This window comes from Bos mutus, chromosome 25, assembly GCF_027580195.1.
Source record: "Bos mutus isolate GX-2022 chromosome 25, NWIPB_WYAK_1.1, whole genome shotgun sequence".
Taxonomy (NCBI): Eukaryota; Metazoa; Chordata; class Mammalia; order Artiodactyla; family Bovidae; genus Bos; species Bos mutus.
The window spans coordinates 38,641,539-38,664,235 of NC_091641.1; the positions used below are offsets into that span (position 1 = coordinate 38,641,539).

The 22,697-nt window shown below is 52.1% G+C and overlaps 1 protein-coding gene across 2 annotated transcripts in view; it reads left to right on the forward strand.

Moving 5' to 3' along the window:
* SRL (sarcalumenin) overlaps positions 1–17,289 on the forward strand; it is a 37,045-nt gene extending 19,756 nt beyond the window's left edge. Inside the window, exons 2-7 of one of the 2 annotated variants that reach the window (XM_070363008.1) lie at positions 2,999–3,952; positions 5,694–5,795; positions 6,909–7,004; positions 10,625–10,741; positions 12,361–12,594; positions 14,068–17,289. In XM_070363008.1, the coding sequence (XP_070219109.1) occupies positions 2,999–3,952; positions 5,694–5,795; positions 6,909–7,004; positions 10,625–10,741; positions 12,361–12,594; positions 14,068–14,879 (2,315 nt within the window). In that variant the 3' untranslated portion in view covers positions 14,880–17,289. The remainder of the gene's footprint in view (positions 1–2,998; positions 3,953–5,693; positions 5,796–6,908; positions 7,005–10,624; positions 10,742–12,360; positions 12,595–14,067) is intronic. The other variant, XM_005901319.3, reaches the window with a different exon arrangement.
* Positions 17,290–22,697: the final 5,408 nt, after the last annotated feature.

Below are 22,697 nucleotides of genomic sequence, written 5' to 3' on the forward strand. Positions count from 1 at the left end.
GCCTGTTGAAAGAGGCTGGACTCCCCAGAGGAGAAGCCCTGATCACTGCTATTCCAAGGTCATTTCCTAAGCCCTGGTAACCCATCTAATTTGGAAGCCTCCAGTGGGCACATGAGTGGAGAGAGGCCAGGAGCAGAAGCCTTGGGGTCAGGGTTATTTGGCTGGGTAGCATTTCCCTTCTGCAGAGGATCTTTCCAACCCAGGGATCAAACTCAGGTCTCCCACATTGCAGGCAGATTCTTTACCAGCTGAGCCACAAGGGAAGCCCAAGAATACTGGAGTGGGTAGCCTATCCATTCTCCAGCCAATCTTCCCGACCCAGGAATTGAACCAGCGTCTCCTGCATTGCAGGCAGATTCTTTACCAACTGAGTTATGAGGGAAGCCCCTGAGTAGAATCACCCCCGCTAATTTTTTGGAGGGGGTTACAGTCCTGATGCTGGGGCTACACCCTGGACTAATTAATTCAATGAGAACCTTCAAGGAGGGGGAGAGGAGTGGGATCAAGAACCAGGTGTTTCCACATAGAGACAGTGGCGAGAACCACGGGTTTAGAGGCAGTTTTATAGGCTCAGGTTGACTAGTAATCCTGAGTCAGTGGTTCTGGGCTGGGGCCTGAGAGTTGGCATCTCTACTGATTCTCCCACCTGCTGATGCTGCAGGTGCCTGGACCACAGGCTGAGGAGTGTTGGGAGGGGTGCGGGGTGGGGTAGGGGGCGGGGGAGAACCCCCCGCTGCAGGATCAGAGAATCTCCTTTGCAGTTCCGAAGTTAAATGGCCTCAGCCGGTTGCTAGCTGTGTGATGTTGGGGCAAGACATTCAGTGCCTCTGATTCCAGTCCTCTCATCTGTAAAATAGGGGTGAGTAAGACTTGTTTCACAGAAGCAAGCAAATAGAGTAAGATCAAGTTCATGTTTTATACATCCAGTGCTCAAGCACTGCCTGGCACCCTGAATAATTGTCCAAATGTATCTCATATGATATCTATATATCTATCTTGCTGCTCAAAGGCCTGTCTATCTCTTGATGCTAAGTCGCTTCAGTCGTGTCCGACTCTCTGCAATCCCATAGACGGCAGCCCACCAGGCTCCCCCATCCCTGGGATTCTCCAGGCAAGAACACTGGAGTGGGTTGCCATTTCCTTCTCCAATGCATGAAAGTGAAAAGTGAGAGTGAAGTCACTCAGTCGTGTCAGACCCTTTGTGACCCCATGGACTGAAGCCCACCAGGCTCCTCTGTCCTCTGTCCTCTGGGTCCTCCAGGCAAGAGTATTGGAATGGGTTGCCATTGCCTTCTTCATGTCAATCTCTTGGGTTAAACCAAATTCCTGCCATAGATTTTTATTTCCCCAGAGGTTGGGGGCAGGGCAGATAGAGATTCAGGCAGAAGAATGAGGACTTACAGGTATTCAGGTGGTAATGAAAGAAAATTTTAATGCGTTAGCTCCCCAACTAAGGGACCAGGAATTCTGAATGTACCCAAATCTCCCCATGGACCTCTTCACAGCACTTTGTGGGGTTGGGGGTGGGGGGTGGGTCAGGCAGGTTCTCAGCCTACAATCCAGGAGCCAGAGCGGGTGCATCCAGGGAGGGCAGAGGTACCAGTCAGAAGGGACTCCCATGTGCTCCCTTCAACACAGCATGGCATGGAAGGCCTGGACAAGGAGTGGGCAGTTCTAGGTTCCACTTGCCCACTAGCCACCTGGTGTTTTGGGCAAATCAAACACTCTCTCTAGACCTTCAGCTCTGAAATCTGGTTGATAGTAATAACGGAGGTGAAAGGGGTCACAAACGTGAGTGGAGGGAGTATTACATCAACATATGGGCTCCTTTATAATGAAAGGCACCCAAACTTCCCATCCTTCTGAATTTGATAGCAGACTGTGTCTGTGGGGATTAATGAGAAACTATTTGTGCCTGGCCCTTAAGAGGCTTCCCCAACTTTCAGGGAACAAGGGGGTGGGTACTCCCAAGAAGTGGCTTTTCTTTGTGGGAGGCAGAGCCGAGCTGGCACTGAGGCAGGATGCTCCTTCCTCAGAAAGAGTCCTGTGAAACGAGGGAGACCCAGGAGCATCTCAGCGACCCTGAGGCAGGGCCCCCACTTTGCCCTCATCCCCATGTGCCTGCAATGTCCGGCTCTGCAGGGCTCCTCCTTAAACACGTCCCCACCTGGGTGGGAGGGCTCAGAAGTACTAGACCCCACCCTCTGTTCTGACCCCACTGTCCAAATGCATCACACTCATCCCTTGACAGAGGCTCCTGGCACATTCTGGGACCCTACCTGCCCTCTGCTTTGCCCTCCCAGTGCCCCTGGCTCTCCCCTTAAAGCCCTCGGCCCTTAGAAGGGGATCCCCTCGGAAGGGGTTGGTGAAGGCCATCGAGAAGCCCAGGCCTGCCCCCATGGGTATCTCCTCCTGCCACACGTCCCCTCTAATCTAAGGTAGAGAGGCCAGAAGATGCTTGCCCTTAAGAGGACAGAGTTGGATGTGTGACTTAATAAGGTTGGGAGCCATAAGTAATCCCCCGAGTGCTGTGCCCCGTAACCCAAGAGGACCTGGCCCGCAGGCACCTGTTTTCACTCCTTTGCCGATAGCAGTATAAAAAGCACGCTGCTTAATGACTCTAGGAACTGACCAGGGGTGGCAGTTCCCATCGGCCCTGTCTTGGAAAGATCTGCCGGGCGAGCCAGGCTGCACGTGCCCGCCCGCACGGTTGAGGAAGGACTGGAAGGGCGGCGCCCAGCTTCCATCCCCCCGGGATGCCGAGGCGGGGCTGGGGCGGGTCAGCTGGTCGCTCAGAGCCCAGGCTCGGGTCAGGAGGGGGCACGCCCGCTCTGCCGGCCACTCGGGGCGGTTCCGAAGACGAGGGAGGGAGGAGCCCCACCGTCCCCGCAGGTCCGCACCGCTCTGCCTCTGGGAGACAGGCTGAGTGTTTAGAGTTGTGAGAAGCAAAGCGCGTGCCAACCCCTTGACACTGACCCCTCGTGTTCTGATCATCTAGAACTGCAAGTTTCCGCTTCGGGTGGCACGGAAGATGTTGGCAATTTGTTGGAGAATCATTTCTGTGCCGGAGACGCAAGTCTAGAGGAGAAAGAAAGGGCGCTTCGGGCAGAGGCGGCCCCTGGAGAGACGCGCCCGCTCCTTCACCCCCCAGAAGGCGGGGAGGATGGGAGCTCGGAGAAGACAGCGGCCGACGGCCTGAGCTCTGATCCCGATCCCGATCCCGAAGCCAGCCTCTCCAACGCCTCGGCCTCCGAGTCTGCTGCCCCCGGGGAACCTGCGGGGCCCGGGGCGGAAGATGCGGGCCCGCCGGGAGCAGCGAGCGCCCTTCCCCCAGGAAGGGAGGGGGAGCCCGGGGAGGAGGAAGGGGCGCGGGAGCTCAGCTCCGGAGAGGGCCCAGGACAGGAGGCGGAGGGACCGGCTGGGAGCGGCGAGGTCCCCGAGGAAGCTGCGGAGGCGCTAGGGGAAGCAGCGGAGGGGTCCCCAGAGCCTGAGAACTCCGAGGACTCTCCCAGCCAGGAGGTCGAGACAGGAGGGGAGGGCAGCCCAGGGCCCGGTCTGGAGCCAGAAGTGACTGATGGAGCCGCGGATGTGGACGCAGAAGCCGCGCAGAGGACGGAGGACCAGGCGGAACCCAGCTCCATCTCGGCCGCGGCCGCGGAAGACGCTGCCGCTCGCGAAGAGGAGGGGGGCTCCCGGGAGCACCCGAACGAGGCCTCCTCTGAAGAAGAGGGGGGTGAAGAATCCGAAGAGGAGAGTGGCGACGAAGAGGACAGCGGCGACGGGGCTAGTTCGGAAGAAGCCGGGGGCGCCTCGGAGGAGGAGGAAGCCGAGAAAGAAGCTGGGGAAGGAGACCACGCGGCAGCGGGAAGCGCGAGCCCCGGGGAGGAGGGGTTTCCGGAGGAATCGCCCGAGGGTGCCGACGCGCAGGAGCCCAAGGAGGAGGGGCCACAGGGTAGGGGGGCGTCCCGAGGCTGCCCACCTCCCCCCGCCCGGCACCTCGACGGTGGGGGCTGCTTCGGGCATTTTGGCGGCTGCAGTCCTCCCGGAGGTTTTGTATGTAGAGGCAGACAGGGACCCGCAGGGCGGGCGGGAGAGCCTCTAGCCAACCGCGGGGGTCGTGGGGCATAGGCCCCATGGGGGTTCCCGGCCCTCTGGGTGCCTCCAGGCTGTTCCTTAATCACTTATCCCCACTTCAGAGAGATCCACTGAGAGCCTGCACCTTGGAGGGCCCAGAGGAACCTGGTTACATCTGAGTTAGGCCATCAGAAACTTATCCGTTAGAGTCCCTCCTTTAACACAGACCAGTGCTTAAACCCCAAGGACAAGGGACACAGGGGCAGGATTTGAGGCCGAAGGCAGGCTGGTGAGTGTGAGGGGCATTGGGGGACCACGTTGGTCGGCTAGCTCCTGGGACCTCCACTTGAAGACTAGGTCATGTCAGGATCCTTAAACACTGGGCTGGCTGAGACACTAACGTCCAGCAGATGTCTGTCCGGCAGATGTCTGTCCTGCAGATGAGTGGCTGCAGCAGCCACTCTCCAGGCTAGGGGACAGGGTGGGGGGATGGAAGTGGGCAGGACCTAAGCTATTGGGCAGCATTAGAGGCGTGTCCAGCACTGGGCTCATCCACTGAGTACGCTGACCTGGACCCGGAACTGGCTTAGGTAGGATGGAGGCACTGGAGTCAGTCTTCAGTTTCCAATGCAGGTTTCCTTGCAAGAACTTCATTTCCACACTGGTAGGGTATTTGCAATGGGGACCCTTCCCCTTAGCTCCCAGATCTGGGTCTGATGGCAGAAAGGATCACCCTGTCAAGACACATTGATTATTCTCTGCTCCCATCCCTCCTGGAACTGGTCTCCCCTTGTTCCCACAGGCCAGGTCCATCCTCCGTCCATCACCTAAAATTCTTTGTGCAATTAGCCCAGGATTAAAAAAAAAATGGCTGTGATGTTAAGAGGCCTGGGAATGTGAGCACCCCTCCCTGGGAGCCTCAGGTGGTCACGGGCACCTCTGGCTGGGTCAGAAGCAACAGTGTACCCCCACTCCCTCCCCCCTCTCCCTACTCCCCCTCCGCTCCCCAAGACTGCCTGTAGCGGCTCTTCCTGATGAAATGCTCACTTGACCAAGCCAGTGGTCCACCTAGAAACTGAAAGGCAGTCTCCTATAAACTACTCCTTCTCCTGTCCTGGATCTCAGCTCACAGGCACCCCTCAGGAAATTTTCCAACTTTCCCTAAGATGTCATAGGCACACATCTTAGGCCCTCCCAGCTTTCGGACTCTTTCCTCCCAAAGCCACATCGATGCCTGTAATTGTATTGCTTTTCAGGTTACTTCTCCCCCTCTCCCTGCAGACTGTGGAAAACTCCACGTGGGCAGAGCTGGGTCGGTTTGGGGCACCACAGCATTCACAGTGCAATGCTGCATGCTTGGCGCGTGTATAGTAGGTGCTCAGTCATCATTTGCTGAACACCTAGAATGGATCGTGGAGCTTCACAGATGTTGAGTTTGGATTTTCAAAGTCCCTCCTAGAGACAGAACTCCGTGCAGTTGAACCTGGACCGGCTCCAGTCAGCACTTGCTTGCGATCCTGCCCCGCTCTGCCCACTCCCCAGCTTGCCTGACTGGAGGGACCCCAGAGCCAATGGCTCCTCGCTCTACCCTAACCCCCGATTTCTGCGTCTTTCCCCAGAAGAGGCGGAGGATGTGAGTGAGGAAGCCCCGCTGAGGGATCGCTCCCACATCGAGAAAACTCTGATGCTGAATGAGGACAAGCCAGCTGATGACTTCTCTGGTAACCAGAGGCAGGAGCTGGGTGGGGCCGGGTGGGGCTGGGAGAACCCCAGGACCAGTGGCCAGGCAGAGCCTCTGAGTCTGTAGCTGATGCTGGCAGACACGCCAGGGGAGGAGGAGAGCCCTGGAGTTGAAGGAGAGGAGCGCTTTCTCTTCATGGAGGAGGCTTTGTGAGCTGGAGGGCTCTGGGTTGGCGGGGAGGAGGAAAGGCAATCCGAACAGAGGGGCTGATTGGGGAAGTACATGGCAGAGCTGCGACCTGGGGACTGTTGTTGTTCAATTGCTCAGTCATGTCCCACTCTTGGGGACCCCATGGACTGCAGCATGCCAGGGTCCCCTGTCCCTCACTGACTTCTGGAGTTTGCTCAAGCTCGTGTTGATTGAGTCGGCGATGCCATCCAAACATCTCACCCTCTGTCACCCCCTTCTCCTCCTGCCCTCACTCTTTCCCAGCATCAGGGTCATTTTGACAGTGCCAGCATCCAAGTCGTGGCCGGGGGAAGGTTGTTCATCACACTGGCTTCAATTTTTACAGTTTATAAAGCCCTTTCGTGTTTGGTATTCCATTTCACCCTCATAATAACCCAAGGCTGTCGGCAGGGCTTTCTGTCTCCTAATCGATGAGCCAGTGAGAGCTCAGGGTGAGGCTGGGGTCTGCTCTGGCAACAGCAGGAGATGGGCCACTGACCGGCAGCTGGAGAGCCTGACCCTCGCGCTCCGAGTTTGTCCCTCTCTGCACTTCACCCCGGGAGCCGCTTCTCCCTGGAGCCACATTCTTCCCAAGAAGACACTTGGGATGTCTGAATCCTCCCAGGGGCACCAGGGATGCAGTGGACGGTGCAGGGCTGGGGTGGCCATGCCTGCTTGCCTCTGATCCTAAGGCAGGTAGCGGTAGGGGGCAGAGAGAAGGAGCTGGAGTTTCCAGCACCTCGAGGTAGCTGCAGGCCGAGGTGGTGCTGTGAACTGTTGAGGGGAAGGACCAGAGGGCTAAGTTAAAAAACAAAAATGCTGTGGTGACTTTCAGGGGTGTGTGTAGGGGGAATGCCTTCTAGACAGTGCCACAGCAGCTAAGCCCCTGCCTGACCCTTAACCCTTCACCCTTCTCTGCCCCCAGTGGTGCTGCAGCGGCTTCGAAAGATCTACCACTCGTCCATCAAGCCCCTGGAGCAGTCTTACAAATACAACGAGCTTCGGCAGCACGAGATCACAGGTACCGGCCACATCTCTCCCCTGAGCCCTCGAGGTGGGGAGGGGCGGAGACCTCAGTGACCAGGGCCAGCCTTTCGCTGCAGGTGTGCCCCTTGATCTACACAGGGATTTACGTTTCCTCTGTGAGATCCATGAGTGCAGTTTGGGTTTCCAAAAGATGCCAACTTCCCTGACTGCTGTGCTCCAGCCCCCACGGGGCTCTTCATTCACTTACGGATCGCGTCTTCTGTCTCCTGTCCACTTCCCATGGGTTTGGATTCTTTTAAAAATTGATTTTCAAAATAATTTTTTAAAAATAAGATAAACTGGCAACCAAAAAAATTTCTGTGCAAAATAGTATAAGTTGAAAAAAAAAAAATCCCTGTCTTGATTTCCAGGCTCTCTGACTCCACCCTCAGAGATGCACGTGGCTAAGGTTTCTCATCAGGGCTTCCAGACAGCACTCTGCTTCCATGCTCAAGGGTGTCCTCCCTTTGTTTGACAAAGATGGGATCACAGCACACAATTGCTCTTTCTGGTCTTTGTGAATCCACCACCTTAGATAGCGTACCCTGTTGATGAACCACTGGGCGTTTGCCTCGTTCCCTTTTTAGTGTTACAGACACTACTATAGTTGTTCCATATTTCACACAAGTTCATTTGTAGGATATGTTTTTTTTAAAAATGCTGGAATTCAGCATTTTGATAGTTGTCGCCCAGTTGCCTTAGGTTGTCCTCTGTGTACCACAGCAACAGGATAGAGTTCTTGTTGCCTCACAGCAAGGCCATTTTAAAGTGTGGCTTGTCTTGGAAACCTGTTGACAATGACACCTAATTGCTATTATTGTTCTAGTTGTTGTTTTTAAAGGGGCAGCAGAAAAATTCCTCCTTCACCTTTGGTCACCTTTCTTTTTTAAAAATTTAATTTAAAATGTTTTATTGGAATATAGTTGCTTTACAATGGTGTGTTAGTTTCTATTGTATGGGAAAGTGAATCAGCTATATGTATACATAGATTCCCTCTTTTTTGGATTGCTTTCCCATTTAGGTCACCACAGAGCACTGAGTAGAGGTCTCTATACTATGCAGTAGGTTCTCATTAGTTATCTGTTTTAAAATAGTTCACAGGCTTCCCAGGTGGCACAGTGGTAAAGAATCCACCTGCCTATGTAGGGGATGCAGGAGACATGGGTTTGATTCCTGGGTCAGAAAGATTCCCTGGAGGAGAAAATGGTAGCCCATTCCAGTATTCTTGCCTGGAGAATCCCATGGACAGAGGAGCCTGGTGGGCTAGTCCATGGGGTCACAGAGTTGGACAGGACTGAGGAACTGTGCATACATGCACACACGCGCACTTCAACAGTGTATATGCCAATCTCAGTCTCCCAATACGACCCAGCCTGAGGCGGGAATCTAATTTGTGTTTGAACGGGGAGTGAAATTGCACGTCCCTTCCTGTGTTAGTTGGCTGTTTCTGCATGTCTCCTGTGTTGTTCTGATGGCTGTGCAGGGAAGGGGTATTGTAGGGCCTCCCTCATTCCTGCTTTACAGAAGGCGGACCAGAGGCTCAGAGAGATGCTGGGCTGCCCAGGCCACATGGCTGGAATTAGGAGCGGTAGCTTCTTGTCTCCTCCTTGTTTCACCATTCCCTTGCAGGCTTCTCAGAATGTGCACGCCAGGCAGGTGGCCCGTGGGCATGGCACTCAGCAGAGAGGGCGTCCCCGGGGCCTGATCTCTCTGTCCAGGCGCCCCTCCTCTCCTCTCTCCTCTTGCCAGTGTCTGGGCTCCTCCGAGCCCAGGGTCATCCTCCTGTGACCTCCCTCCTGGGTGCCACACCTGTAGCCTCCTGCGTGTGCCAGTGCCGCCCCCTGCTGCAGGGAGCGGAAACAGCAGCTGGGAAAACTGGAAAGGTGGTCTCGCAGGGGAGCTGGAAGGCCAGGTTACCCTTAGTGGGGCCTGGTCCAGGGAAAAAGAGGCTCCTTGTAGGATCTCTGTGGCTGTGACTGGGGATTCCTGCCACCCCACCCCCCACCCTCCTGTTCCTTCCTGCTCCCCAGCCAGGGGTTGTTCAGTCATTAAATCATGTCTCTTTTTGACTCCATGGACTGCTGCATGCCAGGCTTCCTTGTCCTTCACCATCTCCCAGAGTTTGCTCAAACTCATGTCTATTGAGTTGGTGATGCCACCCAACCATCTTATCCTCACCCATCCCGTCTCCTCCTGCCCTCAATCTTTCCCAGCATCAGGCTCTTTTCCAATGAGTCGGTTCTTTGCCTCAGGTGGCCAGAGTACTGGAGGGACCTTCAGCTTCAACATCAGTTCTTCCAGTGAATATTCATCATTGATTTCCTTTAGGATTGACTGGTTTGATCTCACAACGAACTTTGGGAAATTCTTAAAGAGATGGGAATCCCAGACGTGGTCTCACACACGCATTCAAATATCGGAAAGGATGCATAGCCTAAGCAGCTTGAGGACGTGGAGGGGAGACTTTTCTCTGTATACCTTTTTATACTTCTGATTTTTGAATCAATAAATGAAATCAATTAAAAATTTTAAAAATAACTGAAAGAGAAAAAAGGAAAAAAAAAACAACCCACCACAGTGCCTCCTTTGTTGAGGCCTTGCCTGCCAGGCTCAGCAGGGCTAAGATGTCTGGACAACTTTAGGTACTAAGCTGTGCAGGGCTGGGGACTTCCCTGGTGGTCCAGTGGTTAAGACTCCATGATGCCAATGCAGCAGGTGTGGGTTTGAGCCCTGATCTGGAAACTAAGATCCCACATGCCTTGCTGCAGGGACAAAAAAAAAAAAAAAAAAAGCTGTGCATGGCCGACCCTATGTGCCCTAAGGGCTGGAAGTCTGCAACAGGAGATTGTGAATCTCCCACGCGGAAAGCCTCTCACTGTCCCCTCCCCATCCCTGGGTTTTGAAAGCACTGGAAAATTCTGTGTTTTCTTCTCAGGGACCTGCACTGGAGAGGCCCAGGCAGGGTGTTCTTCCCAACATGAGACAAGAACCCGAGAATTGCCGAGTCAGTGCTTGGTGGACACTGGCAAACGTGTCTTGGACTTTGGAGGCTGACATTTGAGACTGGCCCTGTGGGCCAGCTTAGGCTGAGCCTGAGGAGGGGTGTTGGGAGGTGCAGCTAAGCAGAGGGAGGCAGGGGGCCGGCAGTGCCTGGTCCAGACCATCCCAGAGTGTATAAACCTCTTCCATGACTGTTTTTCTGTAACCAATCCAGGTAGCAGCATTTTAGCCTCTCCTCGGTGGCGGCTCTCTCCTGCCCCTCTTATGAATGGTGTGCTCCCAGATCTGAGCCTGGAGGTCTCCCCCAGTGTGAGCTCTGGGTCACTGTTTTTTGACCTCAGTGGATCCCTCCCTCTCGGGGGCTGGTGTGCTGTGGGTCTGTGCATGGTCCAAATGCTGGTGTGCCACAGTCCAAATGCTATCTCCTCGTGGGCGCTAACTGGGTCATCACACTAACACAGAACAAGGCGTGCTCCAGACCATAACATGCTCTGAGGTCCAGGGTAGAAACCCACAGCTCCTGATCAACTGTCTGGGGCACAACGTGAAGAACCCTGTCCCTCCACAGTGAGGAGCTTTGAGTTCATGTCCATGTCTTGTCCCTGCTGCCCACAGATGGGGAGATCACGTCCAAGCCAATGGTCTTGTTCCTGGGACCATGGAGCGTTGGCAAATCCACCATGATCAACTACCTCCTTGGCTTGGAAAACACTCGCTACCAGCTCTACACAGGTAACAGCATGACTTTCTTGTGTGCCTGTTGGTGTTTCAATGTCACATGTAAAAAGCATTGTGAAAAAAATGAAACATTTAGGGGCTGTAGTGTATGGCACAAAGTGCCAGGAAAGAGATCCTGTACCCACCAAACTTAAGCTGTAATGCCATGGGGAAAAACTTGGAGATAATGAGGTATCTATGATTCAATATACAAAGATTTAAAGGGGTTACATTTGTTTAAAAAAAATATGTATATATATGTAAAATCAGAAGTAAGTTAAAAGGGTATTTGACTACACAGGAAATTTTATTTTTTTTAAATTATGGTATAGCATTAATATAGGGTTTCCCTGGTGGCTCAGTGGTAAAGAATCTGCCTGCCAATGCAGGAGATTCAGGTTCAATCCCTGGTCCAGAAAAAGCCTTTGGAGAAGGAAACGGCAAGCCACTCCAGTTTTCTTGCCTGGAGAACCCCATGGACAGAGGATCCTGGTCAGCTACAGTCCATGGGGTTGCAGAGTTGGACATGACTTAGTGACTGAACAGCAACAAATGTATGGCGTAAGTGAAAGTGAAACTCAGTTGTATCTGACTCTTTGTGACGCCATGGACTAAACAGTCCATGGAATTCTCCAGGCCAGAATAATGCAGTGGGCAGCCCCTCCCTTCTCCAGGGGATCTTCCCAACCCGGAAATTGAACCCAGGTCTCCCGCATTGCAGGCAAATTCTTTACCAGCTGAGCCACAGGGAAGCCCAAGAATACTGGAGTGGGTAGCCTATTCCCTCTCCAGCAGATCTTCCCAACCCAGGAATTGAACCGGGGTCTCCTGCATTGCAGGCAGATTCTTTACCAACTGAGCTATCAGAGAAGCCCAGTGTATGGCACAGGAAGTATAGAAAACAACACTAGTAACTTTGGATGGTGACAGATGGTAACTGGACTTACTGTAGAGATCATTTCTTAATGTACGAAAATATTGAATCACACTGTTGTATACCTGAATCTACATGATGTTGTAAATCATTTATACTTCAATTTAAAAATTAGAATCTGACAGATTAAAAAAGAAAATGAAAATATTCATATACATCTTCAATATAGTAATAAAAATTATGTGCAGGAAACCAGCAGTTATACCCTTGTTCACAGCAGCATTATTTGCTACGGCTAAGAGGTAGAAACAACCCAAATGTCCATCAATTGATGATGGATAAAAGACATGTGTTCATTTCATCTGTACAAGGGAGTATTATTCAGCCTTGAAAAGGAATTAATTTCTGATACATGCCACAACATGGCTGAATCTTGAAGACATTATGCTAAGTGAAATAAGCTAGACATAAAATGACAAATATCATATGATTTCACTTATATGAGGTCCCTAGAGTCATCAAATTCATAGAGACAGAAAGTGCAGGAGAGGGAATTCCCTGGTGGTCAAGTGGTTAGGACTCAGCACTTTTCCTGCTGGGGAACTAAGATCCTGAAAGCCAGGTGCCATGGCCAAAAAGTAAAAATAAATAAACACTAACTTCCATTCCTCCACTCTCCACTCCCAGTAATCTCTCCTGTGCCTCCTTTTGTATTGCTGTGATGTGACATGACTGTGTTCTTTCTAACCCGTGTGTGCAGGTGCCGAGCCCACCACCTCAGAGTTCACGGTCCTCATGCACGGGCCCAAGCTGAAGACCATCGAGGGTATTGTCATGGCTGCTGACAGCGCCCGGTCCTTCTCGCCCCTCGAGAAGTTTGGCCAGAATTTCCTGGAGAAGCTGATCGGCATTGAGGTTCCCCACAAACTTCTGGAGCGGGTCACATTTGTGGATACACCAGGCATCATTGAGAACCGCAAGCAGCAAGAAAGAGGTAATTCAACACTCATTTCTGAACAGCATGAGCACTGTCTTAGGAAACTGTTTAAGGCAGAGGAGGAGACCAGCATTGTCCAAGACTTTGGGATGCATTCTTTGCTTCCAGCCCTTTCTTTGTCATCACTGTGGTGCCTCCTAGGTGTGAGTACCTCATCCTTTTACTTCCCTGAGGAATGGTCTGGTTTGGAGGCTGTCAGCATCTTCCCAGGGGGAGGGCTGGCCTTCTTGCCAGGAGCTCCTTGAGGTCCCTGCTGTGTCTTTGGGATGCACAAGCTGTCCAGGTGATCAAGGGCCTGGACTGGTTGGATCCCCTGCACTTGACCTCTGGCTAACATGGGTCTGGGTTAAACTTGACCTTCAACTCGTCCTGGTCCCAATATCTGCTTTGCCAGACCTGCTTCAACACAATCCTGTCTTAGACTTTCCAAAGCCCTGCTTGCCTTCAGGTGGCAGGGGAGTGCCATTGAGTGTCACCATGACGCAGCACCATCTGCAGAGATGAGTCATAACGGGGCGTTTGTCAGAATATATGAACAGATGGTGAATCTCAGTTTATGGTTATAACTCTCATTTTGTTATAACCAAATCCTGTTTTATAGCTAATAATAATATTATTGCTAATAATTACAGTAATAAACTAACCTTTATTGCACTCTTCTAACGCACTGGATAATTTCCATGTGTTATTGGTTGATCATTGTAGAAACATTTCGAGACAGGTATCCCTACTCTCCCCATTTTGGAAATAAAGGAATTAGGATGTATTGAGCACCTACCCTGTGACTGGATAGCAGTTTTAGTTCAGTGCTTTCCTGTGTTTCTAGCAACATCATGATCTTTATATCACTTTAGGTGGTATTGTTCTTCTTGTCATTTTTCAACGAAAATGGTAAGGCTTAGAAGCATATAATTTTCAGTTGGTCAGTGATGGAGCCCAAATTCTAGTCCGGGTCTCGATGGTAGGTCCACATTTATTTCCCCTAAGTAATGCACCCTCTTTTTCATTCCTTCTAATTCCCTGACTTATTTCCTTTAACATTTTTGCCACTGCCCCAGATCTTTTCAAGCAGTGGGAAAATCTCCATTTGGCAGAAATGTTTTGTTTTCCTGGAGCCTTGAATTCCACTGTGGATTAAAACAAGGATCAGGCCGTTTTCTTTTTTGGCCGTACCATGCAGCTTGCAGGATCTTAGTTCCCCAATCAGGGATTGAACCTGAGGCCTCAGCAGTGAAATTGTGGAGTCCTAACCACTGGACCGCTAGGACATTTCCCCAGGCTATTCTTGACTGAGGGTTGACAAGGAGCAGGAGACGTGTAATGAATTCTTTAAGTCTTCAGAAATCCAGAAAATCCCTGACGTTCTCAGTCCCTTCAAAGCCACAGAATGGTCTGGTTCCAGAAGGAGGGGCAGGGGGCCTGGGGGTGGATGAGGTCTTCCAGCCTGACTTCTCGTACCCTCTCCCCAAGGCTACCCCTTCAACGATGTGTGCCAGTGGTTCATTGACAGAGCGGACCTCATCTTCGTCGTCTTCGACCCCACCAAGCTGGACGTGGGTCTGGAGCTGGAGATGCTCTTCCGCCAGTTGAAGGGGCGCGAGTCCCAGATAAGGATCATCCTGAACAAGGCCGACAACCTGGCCACGCAGATGCTCATGAGGGTCTATGGGGCCCTCTTCTGGAGCCTGGCCCCACTCATCAACGTCACAGAACCTCCGCGGGTGTACGTCAGCTCCTTCTGGCCCTACGACTACAAGCCCGACACCCACCGGGACCTGTTTCTCAGGGAAGAGATCTCCCTCCTGGAGGACCTGAACCAGGTGATCGAGAACAGGCTGGAGAACAAGATCGCCTTCATCCGCCAGCACGCCATCCGGGTCCGCATTCACGCCCTCCTGGTGGACCGCTACCTGCAGACGTACAAGGAGAAGATGACCTTCTTCAGTGACGGGGAGCTGGTCTTTAAGGACATCGTGGAAGACCCTGATAAATTCTACATCTTCAAGACCATCCTGGCCAAGACCAACGTCAGCAAGTTTGACCTTCCCCACCGCGAGGCCTACAAGGACTTCTTTGGGATCAACCCCATCTCCAGTTTCAAGCTCCTGTCCCAGCAGTGCTCCTACATGGGAGGCTGTTTTCTGGATAAGATCGAGCGGGCCATCACCCAGGAGCTCCCCAGCCTCCTGGGCAGCCTCGGGCTGGGGAAGAACCCAGGTGCTCTCAACTGTGACAAGACAGGGTGTGGCGAGACCCCAAAGAACCGTTATAAGAAACCCTAGGTGGCCGCGTTGCCATTCTCGGGCTCCCGTCGTTGTCGGTGAATGAGCTTGTGTCCTGACTGTCCGAGAAGTCCTGGTTTATTAACCCTTTGAGCCACACTGGCAGGAACCGTTGTGCATTGGAGACGGGAGTTAATTGAGGCCAGTGGTGGGGGAAGGGGTGGGTCGAGGGGGGGAGTGGAAACTGTGAATTAGGGCCTGCTTGTCTTGTTGCTTCAAGTAGGGGCCTGACTGAGACATGTCAGGCCATACCTGCTTTTCCTGGGTCCCCTCTCTGCAGTGGGGTGGAGGGGGTGCAGAGAGCAGCTAAACTCTAGTGTAAACTGAATTAATAAGCGTCACACAGGCTAAAAGCAGCTGAAGTTCCTTTTTCCCGGATCAGCTGAGAGGCTAGAGGAGACTTGAGTTCTGCAGGGCTGTCTGCTCCGTGCACGCGGCTGCCTTCCACACAGTCTTCTGTCTGTCCCCAGCCCTTGTCTGCCTCCTGAGCTTGGGTTGGCTTCACAGGAGACAATTGTCTGAATCAACCTGGGTGTTGAGCCTACCCCTGGGCCCTCTCCCTTGTTTCTGCAAGGGTAGGGAACGGTTTGGGATACCAGGACGCTGAGCGAGAACAAGCGCTCCCCAGGCCAGTTCTCTGGCACCTTCTAAGCCAGCCGGAAGCTTGGTCCCTTTCTCGGCCCCAGGAGGAGGGTGACTATTCCATGTGTTCCGGTCATTTCCTTGTTGGAAGTGACTTCACTGAGAGTCCCGGCAGGGCTCAGAGGGTTAATTGGTTTGCAGTGTGTCTTTGTCTATTGCATGTCTTGGAAAACTCAGACCCCAAAGGCTTTGGGTTTCAGAGGGGACAGTGGAGAGCTTGCTCCTGCTGTTGCCACAGCTTCTCCGTGGAGACACTTGGCACAGGAGTTGTTCCTTCCTGGTTCTCATCACACAGCTTTTCCTTTCGCTTCTCCATTCCCAGATGCGACAACACTCGAATCTCGGCGTAATTCCTGGGGAGTCAGAAGCAGTACCAGCCACTCGGTGCCACTGGCAACCCAGGCCTGACTGTCAGTTTCCTACCTGAACTTGATGCTGATGCCCACCGAGCGCATAGCAGGGGCGCCTGGCCTTCCAGTACCAAAGAGTGTGAATGTGTGTGTGTTATGTTGTCCAAGAGAGATTAGGGAGATGACAGATGCCCGAGGGCACAGAGTGGGAGCGAGCAGTGAGAGTCCTGCCTGCCTGGCACGCCCCCTCAGAGGGCAGGAGCAGACGGAGGGACGGGGCATGGAGGGGACAAGCCTTTTGATGGAGGATGGGTGGGTGATGAGTCTAAGTCTAGGGGACCCGGCCTGGCTGCCCCTTCCCCCCCAACCCGGAGCCTCCTTCTGCCTGTCCTGGGAGTGAGCTGTCTTGGGGGACTTCTCCAAGAGGCCCCGCCAGCACCAGAGAGTCCCCCAGACCCAAGGGAAAGCCAAGACAAAGGCAGAGGGAGAAGTGGCCTGAGGGTCAGGCAGAGGAGGCAAACGGGCACACTGGTGGCCATGTTAGGCTCACACAGAGATCTGCAGTCTGGAATTCCTTGAGTTTCTTGGAATTATCAGCAGTCTGGCACGTGCTGCCTCAGAGGCTGCTTCTTCTGGCTCCTTTGAAGGATCTAGAACCTCCCACAAGAAGACCAGAGGCCCCACCACCTCCAGGACATGTTTCTAAGGACAGAGTCAACCAGAGAAGACAAGTCTGCAGGGGCATCCGAGGAACCTGGTGACCAGCACCCGGGGAGCTGCTTCCTTCTCATTCAAAACCAGCCCTGGCCTCATCTCTCCATCCTTTACGCTTTCAAGGGGCTGCTCTCCCACCTTGCTCCTTAATGCTCCTTCGTCCCCTCAGCTACTTTGGGCATTTCTGTTTTCCCAGCACAGAAGGGGAAGAAAAAGTGCAGAACTGGGCATCGTCGTAGCTGCCGAGGTCAGCACTGCTTTGGGAGCAGCAGCAGGAATGAGATGAAGACATTCATATGGTATTTATATTTCTGGGGGTGCGTGTGACATCATCAGTGATCTTTCCCCCCTTTTCTCCATTCGGCTTCCTTTTCTTACTCTTTCTGTTCCTCTGTTCACCCTTTGACTTCCCTTCTGTCTAACTTCCCGCAGGCTTGTCTACCAGCCAGGGCTTTGAGCGCTATTTGGTGCCCTGCTCTGTGGAGGTGGATTTCAAGCAGAATTCTGACTCTTTGGGTGGGGGTGGGGGATCGTGGGGAACTGGGTGGGGAGTCAGGAATCCCCTAGGAGGAGTATCTGTGAACGTTTGTGCCTGAACAGTTGCTGTTTCTCTCCAAAGCAGAATCTTTCCAATGCTCTTTCTGTTCTGAGTTCATCAGGGAGAAACTCTCAATAAAGTTCCCATCTCTCTTTAACACCTCGTACTGTCTCGATGCCTCCAACCTATGTAATCTCTCTCTTTTTAAAAATTTTTAAAGAATTTTGGCTGTACCCTGTGGCATGTGAGTTATTAGTTCCCTGATTAGGGATCAAATGCACACCCTCTGCATTGGAAGGCAAACTCTTAACCACTGGTCCATCCCCAGTGTAAACTCTTTCTTCCTTTTATCCAGTAGAAGGGATTCCCAGGTGGCCTAGTGGTAAAGAAGCTGCCTGCCAATGCAGGAGACATAAGGGACCTGGGCTGGATCTCAGGGTCAGGAAGATCCCTTGGAGAAGGGCACGGCAATCCACTCCAGTATTCTTGCCTGGAGAATCCCCATGGATGGAGGAGTCTGGTGGGCTACAGTCCATGGGGTTGCAGAGTGGGACACGACAGAAGCAACTTTGCAAGCATGCATGCACATATTGATTTTAAGGAAGACAAATCTTTTTTAAGAGCATTTTTTGGTTCATAGCAAAACTGAGAGGAAGGCAGAGGTTTCCCACATGCCCCCTCCCCACAAGGCTTGCCCATTATCTACGCCCCCCTCGACAGTACATTTGTTACAGCTGACCATCCTCATTGACACATCATAGTCACCCAGCTCTGAATCTGCTTAGGGGGCAAGCAAATGGGCACTGAAGTCCCTTTTATAAGGATTAGCCAGAGCAACTTCACGGTCACGTTTAGGAAAAAGTACTGAATAAATTTGGAGTAACCATGGAACTGTACTGATATCCAAGGTGGAGCTAAGACCATCTTTAAGTCTGCAGTCAGGATGATAGGGAAATCAGAAGGGTGAAATACAGAAAGCAAAATCAAGGATCATTCTAAACACAGCCTGATGACATGAGGGACACCGTGAATGAAGGGGGTGTCTACAGCTGTGTGTGTGCCTCCCCTGAGTATTTGGGGGTTACAGGTAGCTGTATGTATAAGAGACACGCAAACACTTGTGTGTAGTCTATGTGTGGGTGTAGCGGCTCAGCAGATGCACATGTGGGTCTGGGGTGGTGAAGTAATTATATGAACAGTGTGAGGATTCAGATCACGGGAGCATGTGTGCAGGCAGATGTGTGTGGGGGTGAACTGGGTGCCCAACCCAGGGTGGAGATCCAGGAAGATCTGGCCCAAGGAGGACATCGCAACTGTCTTCAAGCTTTACATGTGTATCCCAAAGTCTGAGCCTCGAGACAACATTTCAAGCGAACTTCTCTTTCCCTCTCTCTTTCTTTTTAAAGCCAATTCCTCTTTCTGTGACATAAGCTCAAGCTCTCCTAATCCAGAGAAACTTGAATTTTTCTTTAGAAGACCATAAAAGCAATAAAAAAGAGGCCTAAGAGAAACAGAAAAACGAGAGTAGAGCAATGCAGCAAAGGAGGATTGAACAGGTTCTGAAGGAATCCCTTGCGCCAACTTCTTATCTGAAGCATACAAAAATGACACACATAAATGAACATATTCTGTGTCTGCCTACACTGTGGAGACTTTCTCTGGTTTACCGTAACGTCAGTGGGGAAGAGAAGCAACTTCTAGAACACTCGTTGTGCCAGGAACCGGGCTATAGACCTACAGACATTACCACTCTTAAGGTTACCTTAAGATCATGCCTTAATTTTAACAGCTGTGTGCCATGCCACATTGAGTGCTTTATGTGCTTTATTTCTTTTCCTTTTTTCCCCTTTTCTTTTTTTTTGGGGGGGGGCTGCATTGTGTGGCTTGAGGGATCTTGGTTCCCCAACCCAAGCCACAGCAGTAAAAGCACTGAGTCCTAAGCACTGGACCACCAGGGAAATCCCTGCTTCATTTCATGTAATCTTCAAAATAACCCCACAGGGAAGGAGCCATCCGGCACAGACAAGAGCACAGGTTCTGGTGTCAGCGCTTGGGATCCATCCTGGGCTCCACCACGTACTAACTGAGCACCTGGTGGCAAATGTCTTAACTTTGTGCTTCAGTTTCCTTACCCATAAAATGGAGATGTTAATAGTTCTTCTCTCATGGGGTTGTTGAGAGGATTAAATGACTTAATGTAACATGCTTGAAATAGTACAGAGCCCACAGAAAGTATTCAGTACATGTTATTACTATTATTAATCATACTTTACTGAGGAGGAGACTGATGGTCAGAGTGATTGGGATGATGGCATGTGTATTTGGGAGGGCTGGAATTCTTCTGAAGTCTGATTCACCCTACAGCTCATGCTAGGTTACTTGCCCAGGGGTCACATTTGGTGACATTGTTCTTTCTGATCCCTCTCCCTCCTCTTCATAAACTGTCTAAAATGTTTGGTCAGTACCTTGAAGCTTGTAAGTAACAAAACCTATCATTAGAAAGATTATTGAGGATTATTTCCTGAACAACAGCAAAATATTATAAGAAAAAAAATCATACCCTTAATTCCATTTCAGTTGGATCTCTACCATGATCATCTTGTAAAGTATTAATAGATTGGGTAGGTATATTTACTGACCTTAAATTCAAATCCAGCCTGGGGAAACTGCATATCCAGAGAAGTTAGGTCCAAATTCACCCCATTAAAACCTGACAAACCAAACTAAAAGGCAATTTTCTATCCATCCCGCTATTCTTTCGACTATATGCTATCATACTGACTTGTGCTAATCTGGAGCCTAGGCCAAATTGTGATAGTACATTTTTCTGATACAATGAAGAGTGATTTTGTATTTGTGAAGACTGCAAAAAAAAAAAAATTTTTTTTGTTGGTTCTATTTCCATTTTCTCCAAACTTCTGGATTTTTCTCCCACCACAACTTCAAAAGCCTTGGAATTCTCACATATTTATTCAGGCATATTCTTTCCCCTGGGGGAGCCAACAGCCAATTAGGGAAAGAGTCATGGAACCTGAGTGACCACAGAAGTCCTCTGGGATGAAGTGACCACATTTTCTAAATCATGGGGACACATGGTCTGGCAGAGGATTTTTTTTTTTTCCATTTGAAAATGTAATCATTTGAAAAGTCTGACCAATGCATATTGACTGTGAAATTTATTTCAGCATTGAATAGATTCCCTTTGTTGAGAATCTGTTTACATCATATCAGGACTCCTGAGAATACTGAGACAGCCAGGGGGTTATCGAGCTTGGGAAGGGAATTCTAGGTACATGTTGAGAGATGGGTGGGATTGGAAGGTCAGAGACCAGGAGGTTGGATCCTGCTGGGAGATCAAAGGCCCAGACTCAGAAAGGAAGACATCTGTGTGTCCAGTGAGGAATCAAGGTGAGATGAGGTGATTTAGGGGAAACCAGCACTTTGCTGACTAAGGTCCGTATAGTCAAAGTGACGGTTTTTCAGTACTCATGTGCGGATATGAGAGTTGGCTGAGCGCTGAAGAACTGATACTTTCAAATTGTGGTGCTGGAGAAGATTCTTGAGAGTCCCTTGGACAGCAAGGAGATCAAAACAAATCCTAAAGGAAATCAACCTTGAATATTCATTGGAAGGACTGATGCGGAAGCTGAAGCTCCAATACTTTGGCCACCTGATGCGAAGAGCTGACTCATTGGAAAAGACCATGATGCTGGGAAAGATGAAGGGCAGGACAAGAACGGGGGCTACAGAGGATGACATGGCTAGACAGCATCACCGACTCTATGGACATGAGTTTGAGCAAACTCTGGGAGATAGTGAAGGACAGGGAAGCCTGGTGTGCCGCAGTCCATGGGGTCCCAGAGTTGGCCTTCACTTATCAACAACAACAAGGCAATTAAATGGAAGCCCAAGGAACCAGGGTTTGAGGTCACTCCATTTCTGAATATTGAAGGCCATGAAGAAGAAGGAAGTTGCTTCCTGCAGGCAGCAAATGGGCACCGCCTGGAGAGGTGAGCACTTAGCATCCAGGAGCCTGCTTTGGCTACTCAGTATCCCTTGGGCAATGCCCCTTTCCTCCAGTGACTCATGGCCTGATGGGTAGGGGATACTGGGTCTCTGTCCTCCCTGTCCCTGCCCCACTCCTAGGAGCTGAGAACCAGGTGCTGGAGCCTGGTAAGGAGGCCGCAGGAAGAGGCTCACCCCACCAGTCCTGCCCTACTCAGGAACCCCCGTGGGGCCCTGTACCCCTACTAGTGCCTACACCCAAATCTGTGTCCCTTCTCTGGCCCCCTGTGACGTTTTGGTCACTCCAGCCCAGTTGACCAGGGCCAGCGGACAAGAGGACAGGAAGGCCTGTGTGACGGGGCAGGACGAGGACATGAGGTGCTACTGGCCCCGGGGTCTCAGATCATCCAGTGAGGTGGGCTCCTGGTGGGGTCGGGGGCCACTTTTGGTGCGGAAACGGGTCTCCCGGACCAGCGACCTGCGCGTCTGGGGACCTCAGGGTCTGAGGCCCGAATCCTCACACCAGTCAGGTGCGGTCCGAGGTCAGCGTCACGACTGGAGGGCCTCAGCCTTGGCCGGTTCATTCCCCCGTTCCCTTTCCCCAGCCTCCCCCGCTCCCCGCCACCTTGCAGGTGAAACCAGCGCCTGGGCAGAGCAATTCTGGACCGGGGTCATGAGGATAGGGGAACGGGTGCCTGGTGGAACTTGGTCTGGTCCCTCAAGCCCGGCTCCTAACGCGTAAATGACTATCCCCGAGAGGCTCGTCACCCCGACTCTGAGGGGTAGGGAGGGCGGCCGTGGCACCGGGACCCGTCAGAGCCTCGCCTGTGGGATCCCGACCCTCGCAAGCGCCTCCGCTCGTGCCCGCGGCCCTGCCCCGCCTCCTGCGGGGCCGCGCGCTCCCGAGACACGCGCCCGGGACCGCGCATGCGCAGGCGCGCGGCGGCGCTTCCTGGGAACTCGGGCTCGGCGGAACCCGGGCGGCGGTGACTCAGCGTCTGAGGCGAGGAGGGCAGCGGGGTTCCTTCCCCGCGAAGCCGAAGAGCTTCACTTCTCGGCCCTCGCCGCCCCCAAAGTTGAGGCCGCCCCGGGGCCGGGCTACGGTGCAAGCTCGCCGCCTCAGCCGGCTCCGTGCGCTGCCCGACCGTTGGAAGCCCTGAGGAGCTCGGAAGTTTTTCATTTGGGGCGGGGAAAGGTCTTGAACTTGCTCAGAGTTGTGGGGTGAAGCCACAGCTTTCTGGAGGCATTTGGGGAACGTGAAGAACGTCAGAGACAAATTGGTGCTGGCAGCTACTGTGTTGTGGTTTTTCACCTGCGGTCAGTCCTCAGGTAAAACAGGAACTGATAATTTTAGGAGTTTGTCGCACCTCCGTCACCCCTTCAGAAACTCAGAAAAGCTGGAGTCCACGCTGCCCTCTCCTCTTGTCTTTAGGACAGAAACCAGCCTTATCTGGCTCACTTTACCCTCCTGGATGACCGTGGGTGGGAAAGCACTTAGAACAAATGAAACTTCAGATTCGGGGGCGGCGGGCGGGGAGGGGGAGTTGTGGGGATAGGCATGGAAAGTGA